Source organism: Anopheles aquasalis, chromosome 2, assembly GCF_943734665.1.
Source record: "Anopheles aquasalis chromosome 2, idAnoAquaMG_Q_19, whole genome shotgun sequence".
In the NCBI taxonomy this organism is placed as follows: Eukaryota; Metazoa; Arthropoda; class Insecta; order Diptera; family Culicidae; genus Anopheles; species Anopheles aquasalis.
In genome coordinates, this window is record NC_064877.1 from 56,538,147 (window position 1) to 56,545,646 (window position 7,500).

The following is a 7,500-nucleotide window of genomic DNA, read 5'->3' on the forward strand; positions in this document are numbered from 1 at the left end:
ATGGAAAGGAACTGCACGAAGGTGATAACGAAGGAGTACAAGTGACCTACTCGCCTAAATCATTTGCTTGGGAAGGTCGACTGACGATCGACAACGTAGTGCGTGAACAATCTGGAGATATCACCTGCCACGTAAAGACCATCGATGGGCTAACCGAAAGAACCACCTCTTACATGGACGTGCTCGTTCCGGTGGCTCCAAGGTTATTGTCGGAAAAGAAGGAACAAAGCTTGACTGTCGATACTACTACTATCATTGTTTTTGATTGCGATGTCGTTGGAACGCCTGAGCCGGAAATTACTTGGTTTAAGGATGACATGCCTCTAGAAATAGAGAAAAATAGCTCCCGTATTCACCTTACCAGATCGGTTCTCACCTACGAGTATATGAAACCGGACGAGCTCGGATTATTTGAGTGTAGGGCACAGAACAAAGAGGGGAAAATCGCAAAGTCCTGGAAAGTGGATGTCCAGAGTAAGCTCTATACACAATACCTGACTACATATTAGCCTAGTGGATGATTAACATTTGCTCTCCATCTATCTCTCCGTCAATCGCATTTCTAGCTACTGTGGTGAAGAAGTCTCTTATATATGCTATCGTCGTGCTGCTACTAGTGCTGATCACAGCGATTGTCCTCATTTCATTGTTCTACTGCAAGAAGAAGAAGGAAGTGAGGGCCATGAAAGCGGCCGGTTTGGCCAACTTTGAGGAAGGTAATCTTGGCTGCTACAACCCCGATGTTGCGCTCGACGAACAAGCCGATCTACTTCCCTACAACTCGGAATACGAATTCCCGCGAGATCGACTCAAGCTCGGAAAGCAACTCGGAACAGGGGCCTTCGGTGTGGTCATGAAGGCGACGGCCACAGGTATCATGGTTAACGAAGATGAAACGATCGTCGCGGTGAAAATGGTGAAAAAACAAACAGACAACGAAGTTATGCGGGCCTTGATTTCGGAACTGAAGATCATGGTCCATCTGGGTCAGCACCTGAACGTGGTCAATCTGCTCGGAGCCGTCACGAAGAACATCGCAAAACGTAGGGTTGAGATTCTTGTAGCTTTAGAGCAACTTCACTATAATTTCCCCATTTTTGCAGGTGAACTCATGGTTATCGTAGAGTACTGTCCATTTGGCAATGTTCAAAACTTCCTACTGAAAAGCCGACCGCACTTTATCGATCAAATCAATCAGGAAACGGGTGAGATCGATCCGACGATCGAGAAGAACGAGCTCCGGTGGTCCAAATGCGGTTACCAATACAATAGGTAAGCCAAACGATTCTTCAACACTGCATGCGAAAATTATCAACAGCCTAACTTATGGCATCCAGTGACTGAATTGTAACTAACATCACCTAACATTCATCATAAAGCATTAAACTAATCCACAATATTCATCCATTAACATTTAGTTCAATAACATAGACAACTCAACAAATTAATCTTAACCTAATCAATCTCAACTAATGAAACTCTGAATTTCTGATCTCTATTTCTATCTTCTGCTATCCATTTTTCTTGTTTCATCCTATGCGCTCTGTGTGGTCTTCTGTCCATGCGTAATGCTCCGTAATCCGTAATGTGTACCAACGTGTGTTGCCTAACCTCATACCGGAACTGGGAAACCCTCATTGGAATTGTGTCTGTTTGGAATTGTTTGTTCGTTTATCGTTGTGTTATGTTATGGGTAATGCTTGCTGGGTGGTTGGTGGATTATTGATTTGCTGGGTCGGTTAACTGTGTTTGGGTAACGTAGTCAAGGCTTGAAGTACATAAATCTCTCGTTTTCCACCAACAACATCAACCATCATCCTCTTCAACATCCGACTGCTTTCTATCATAATCACATCAGCGGCGCAACTCAACCTTACCCCGATCCGAAGAAGCAACTCAACTCTAAGGGCTACATGCGCCACTCTGGAATGCAGAATATGGGCATGGTCGACAGTTGCAACACTGAGGCCACGGCTCTAACATCGATCGAAGGTTAGTAATGGGTTTCATTAGCAAATTATTTCACAATTCACAAATCATTTTTGATTTCATACTTATAACGTGTTTGCAGTGGAAGACCTGAACTCGATCAATTCGAATGAACCACTGTGGAGAACGAGCTATCGGATGGACTTTAAGGGCCCAGTAAGAACAGTCAATACGACGGATCTGGTTTGCTGGTCCTCACAGATTGCTGCGGGTATGGAGTACCTGGCGTCACGAAAGGTACTGCACGGTGATCTGGCCGCACGTAACATTCTTCTGTGCGAAGATAACGTGGTCAAAATTTGTGACTTTGGTTTGGCACGCTCGATGTACAAGAGCGATAACTACAAGAAGAAGGGAGAAGCACCTTTACCATTCAAGTGGCTAGCCCTCGAGTGCATCAGCGATAACGTATTCAGCACATACTCCGATGTGTGGGCCTATGGAATCGTCCTCTGGGAACTGTTCTCCCTGGGCAAGGTGCCGTATCCAGGCATGGAGGCAAACCAGGAGCTCTACAATAAACTTCGCGATGGTTACCGAATGGACAAACCACAATTTTCGAACCAAGACATTTATGACATCATGTTGAACTGCTGGAACGTAAAGCCTGACTCGCGACCAACCTTCAAAGATCTTAAGAGCCGATTCAATGCTATGCTTCCGGATGAGATGCGAGATGTAAGTAACACCTTGCGATTTGTCGCATATCATAAAGCACAAATGCTAACAATCTCACTTCATTGCAGCACTATATGGAACTCAACGAGCCCTATATGGCCATGAATGCAGAGAAAATTGAACGAGGTGAGACGGACTATTTGGCCAATCTAGGACCACCCGAGGAGTTGGCCCCTCCTGCGCCGAACTACGTTAACGGAATAATACTTCCTTTGCCTCCCAGTAAGTTATCTAGCAGTGCCATGTTTCCCTCCGTCTTTGCTGGATGATCATTCTAACTCACATTTATGTGCTTCCAGTCTCTGAAATACGCAAAGACAAAGACTATCTCAAAATGTCCGGAGCAAAGTCGGACTCGGAAGACAGTCAGTTCGATTTCGCCAACTTCAGCAGCGAACGCCATTCACCTACCATTCGCAACAATCTCGATACTAGTCCTCCCAATGGCAGCAAACGACACAAGAAGAAGGGACTCCCGGAAGAAATACCGATGCTGGATACCAATCGACTGTCGACGGTAGCTAACGGGTTCTACTCCGACGGAGAGCAGGAAGCCATCAGCCCAACACCGAGGGAGCGAACTAGCAAACACAACCCTGAACCAGAGTACATAAACCTCAAGACTAGCAAAGGGCCAGGGATACGAGGTATCGGTAGCAAAGATGAGCTAGCCAGTGCTAGTCAGGATGCCATTAGTAATCCCGGTTATATCGCGTTGAGTACAGTTGATGAGAAGCGATGCTAGTAGTAAATGCAAAGGCATATTAGCGAAACAGACAAGACGCACAGCATTTCAGGAAGACGGAAGACGAGGAAAAGAGCTGGACACTATTTTTGTAACAAACTTTACAGTTGTGCGTGCTGTGTTAGTGTACTCACTTACTATCCGAGATGTCCAATGAAGAGCTAGGTGACCGTGTATTGACCGCAAAACGATGTACTATAGAATTTTATCTCTTAATTAATATGAATAAAATCAAATTAAAATAAACTAAGATGTGTTTAATGTGACGACCTAGACACTTCCAAAGTCTATCCATTTCAGCGAAAGGATTGCTAAACGGATTTTGTTGCAATAAAAGTGGTGTATAAGAAATCTTGTAGCCTGAGCTCTCTTCAAGTGTATCAATTATTTTCGATAACGTTCTCCATCAATAATTTGTCCAGCTTCCAGAGGTTGATAGTGCACGATAGCCTTGCAGCAAATCAATTCGAAAGCAAGCACAAATGATTAGTTGAAAATTGTTTAGCCTTATGAACATCTCGTGCATGAACAATGTTCCAGACTACTACAAATATTTTGGTTTCTTTGAAATCAAAACGGTGTTAAATTCCGTCAATATATGAGCATTGAATGATTTGACGTAATCTGATCGGCATTTATGATTCTAATAAAATCCTAATATGTTAGGCCTGAGTGAGTAAGTTTCGCGCAATGTCCGCTGGCCACCACTGAACCGAGTTAAATTTAGAGTGTAAGTATTATAGTAGCTGTATCTGAACGGGACGCTTCTTATAATCCCCATTTTCCCGAGTACGATAAGGATTTCGTTCCCTCGATTGCATTACTAACTTCGATCAGTGTTGTAGAAACAGCAGAACTCTCGATTGCGTTCCTGTTTTTTTGTGTTCGATCAGCACGCTAGAATAAATTCATATTTTGATCCAGACTTGTGATTTATCTATAACCCTTATGCCCGAAAAAAACCCGAGATCAGCTGCCGTTTGGTTGGTTATATTTTGGAATAAGTACTCACCAGCGTCGCGATGGTCCGGCGATAAGAGACAGAATTTAAATGGAGGGAAATAGTTCAAGCATAATGTCCATGTTGGAAAACAGCATCACTCAACCGAATACAAATTAAAGTTATGAAACATCGATTAAGAACTCCTCTTTCCTCCTCCGGCTTAAATTGAAGTATAGATTTCCTGTTAGTAATGACAGTCGTGTACAAGTCACCAAAAGCATTAAGTTCTCCGTTTTGTTCATTTTTTTTTAAACCATGGTGGAATTCAAACGTTATAGTGTGATTGTATTTGAATGCAAAATCATAATTAGCTATTGCCCGTGAGCATAGTCACTTTGAAATGAGTAAGTTTCTGTATCGCACCATAAATCGTTATCGCAACCATATGGTACTGATAACATTGCAAAACACTATGAAGCTGGATCGAAAAACAGCAACATATCCAGAAAACATTCGGAAAGTGAAGGTCAGAATTCAACGAAATCCTAGTCGCAGTCAAAACAAGCTCGGAAAAAATTTGAAAATTTCACTCGAATAAATGTAACACATATTGAAGAGCTAAACTGCGTTATAAGATCGAAGATCGAAGCAAACGATCTTACACCGCAGTAAAAAAAAAATTCGATGCAAAGGAGTTTTTTCGTTTGCATGAACGTTGCGTGTTTCCAAACATGTTGTTCTTCGAAAAGAAAAATTTCCCAATTATTCAGTCCATAAACTCTCATAACGATCGTGTTTACCGGACCGAGGGCTCATACTACACTTTGAGCCTACATACACTCACTAGTAGCAATTTCCCAGTACTAGTGGTAGTCGACGCGTAAACATTTCGGTCACAAACCTTAGACGGTCACAACAAAAGACCCTACCCAGTCTAATAAAGCTCGTGTGAACCATGAATTGTTAAAAATCATATTTCACACTTCACTGCGGATTGCGAATACGCCAGTCGCAAATTTGATACACTATTCCATCTTGTCCGAATTGGAGAACAAGGTAAGGACTATAAAAAATGCCAATATGGTTGCGCTGAAGAAATCGGTGGTACCAGAATGGGTCAAAAGATTGCAAGATTACATACGTGCAGCATGCAACTCGTTTGTGGACCGTTTGAAGGCTATAGTCAAGACAAAAGTTAACCACATTGAGCTAATTATTCAATTTTGCCTTTTTAAATACAAATTTGTCTTTGAAATCAATAAAAAAAAATTCAAACTAAAAAGGTATGATGTTTTCAATAGGCAACTAAATCAGGTAACTTTATACCAGTAACCCTGCATTTTTGTAATAGCTTTATATTTTATTAATAATAATTATGAAATACATACGTTAGAAATACAAAGTTATCAGTGCATATATCGCATATTGTCGAAAAGAAGCCGAAAATCACAATACATCCAACCAACTGGACGGGTTTATCCATATTTTTGTCTACTCAAAAATGTCCCAATAACACGGTTTGGAAGATACATGACAATTGTGGGTGCGGTTATTGAAATTTTTCAGAGTGTAGTTATAGTTGTCTCTATTATCACCGAAAAGATCTTATGCGAAGGTTTTCATAGTGTGTTTTCAGCCTTAATACCAACATTGTCTACGTTTGTGAACAAGAGCCAGAATAATTGATCAATTATCACGCCAAAACACGTAATGGACTAACCTAATCACAAGGCCTTGAACGGGGTTCGATGCACCTGGGCAAATTCGATATTGTGGGGCGCAACAATCTCCGGCATTCACACTTCCTTTCCCTTTACCTCACCACATCGCTGTCTCTTGTTCCCGAGGGCCATGAAACCGTCGTCGAAAATCTTTCGATTCATTGACGATACCAATCCTGGGGCACGCATTTTGCATGCATGCTTGCATGACCGTTGCATCCAGATCCGTGAAAATAAAGTAAACGTTCATCGCGACAGTCCCGCAAAACCTCGACCGTTGGCTCCGTGTTTAACGTCACAGTCGTCCCGAATGCATTGAATTTCTTCCAAAATGCTGCGAACCTCTGGCGCCAACTTGTTTGCTGGAGTTTTGTTTGCTTAGAAATGGTAAGCGTCCGTGCCGATCGCACTGGAATTAGTATGTGATGAGTGAAGGACCTACTTTTATACCAGCGTCATTGTGCAGTGTTTTGGGGAATGAGCATGGCAAAGTTCTGATTTCTCCACTGCGTATGAGCATTGAGATATAGTCGTTTGGCTGCCCTAGTCCGTGCTGGGTAGCTGGACATCTCAGTCCTCTGCAACCATCAGACTAGTCCATAAGTATTATCGTTTAAACTCGCTTTAATCGCATTACAGATGATCTTATTGCCTTAGTGCCTTAATTCGTGATTTTTCGTGAGACAACAGTCCTCAAAGAAGTAAACAGTTCTGTATATTCATATCGACATTCGAGACGAACTCGTTGTTTAAAAAAAAAAAGGTGTTCAAAGATGTAAACAATTATGAGCGAATACTCAGGAAGCAACGCGACGGTTTTAGTGATGGTGAAACAAAGTGATCTTCCTCACAGTTCGAGGAAGCTCTGAGCTACTCTTGGTGTTAAGTGACGAATTGTGACAAGAAAGTATTCCAGCGATTTCCGCAGTCAGCTCCTAGTATCGTGTTGGATGAATAGAAGAGGAGCAGAACAAATTAGAGAATTACATTAGCACCATGATGGGTAGAGCAACGACTGTGATATTAGTGTTTACGAGCATCGCAATCCTAACAGTGCTTCGACAAGCCTCGTTCGTGAAAGGTAAGAAAACATTAGATTAATTTCTCCCTTACCACTGCTTATGACCATCATTGTTTTAAGCATATCTTATCAAATCAAACATACGATCAGCGAGCTTTGATTATTTAAAATGGTTCATTTAGTATTGTAATAGTTTTCTTTGTTCACCGTCGGAGTTAGTATGATACCGGTTTCTAAAGTCTAAATAAATTCGTTGGCAACGTAAGATAACGATCATGTATTTGTGATGACCTAGTGGCCTACACTCAGCATCATGTGTCTATCATCTGGTTTGCGGGAAACCTCTGTCTGTCATACCTTGAGAAGAGGGCCGAGGGTTCTTATGTTTCATACACTTTTATCG

General features: G+C 41.9%; 1 protein-coding gene across 8 annotated transcripts in view; it reads left to right on the forward strand.

Moving 5' to 3' along the window:
* Positions 1-3,658, forward strand: part of LOC126569602 (vascular endothelial growth factor receptor 1-like) — a 19,163-nt gene extending 15,505 nt beyond the window's left edge. For 6 of the 8 annotated variants that reach the window (XM_050226812.1, XM_050226813.1, XM_050226819.1 and 3 more), the window contains 7 exons: positions 1-474; positions 567-1,043; positions 1,104-1,272; positions 1,763-1,992; positions 2,072-2,667; positions 2,736-2,889; positions 2,967-3,658. The exon at positions 1-474 is cut by the window's left edge and continues 265 nt beyond it. In XM_050226812.1, the coding sequence (XP_050082769.1) occupies positions 1-474; positions 567-1,043; positions 1,104-1,272; positions 1,763-1,992; positions 2,072-2,667; positions 2,736-2,889; positions 2,967-3,412 (2,546 nt within the window). In that variant the 3' untranslated portion in view covers positions 3,413-3,658. The remainder of the gene's footprint in view (positions 475-566; positions 1,044-1,103; positions 1,273-1,762; positions 1,993-2,071; positions 2,668-2,735; positions 2,890-2,966) is intronic. The other 2 variants (XM_050226814.1, XM_050226816.1) reach the window with 1 other exon arrangement.
* Positions 3,659-7,500: the final 3,842 nt, after the last annotated feature.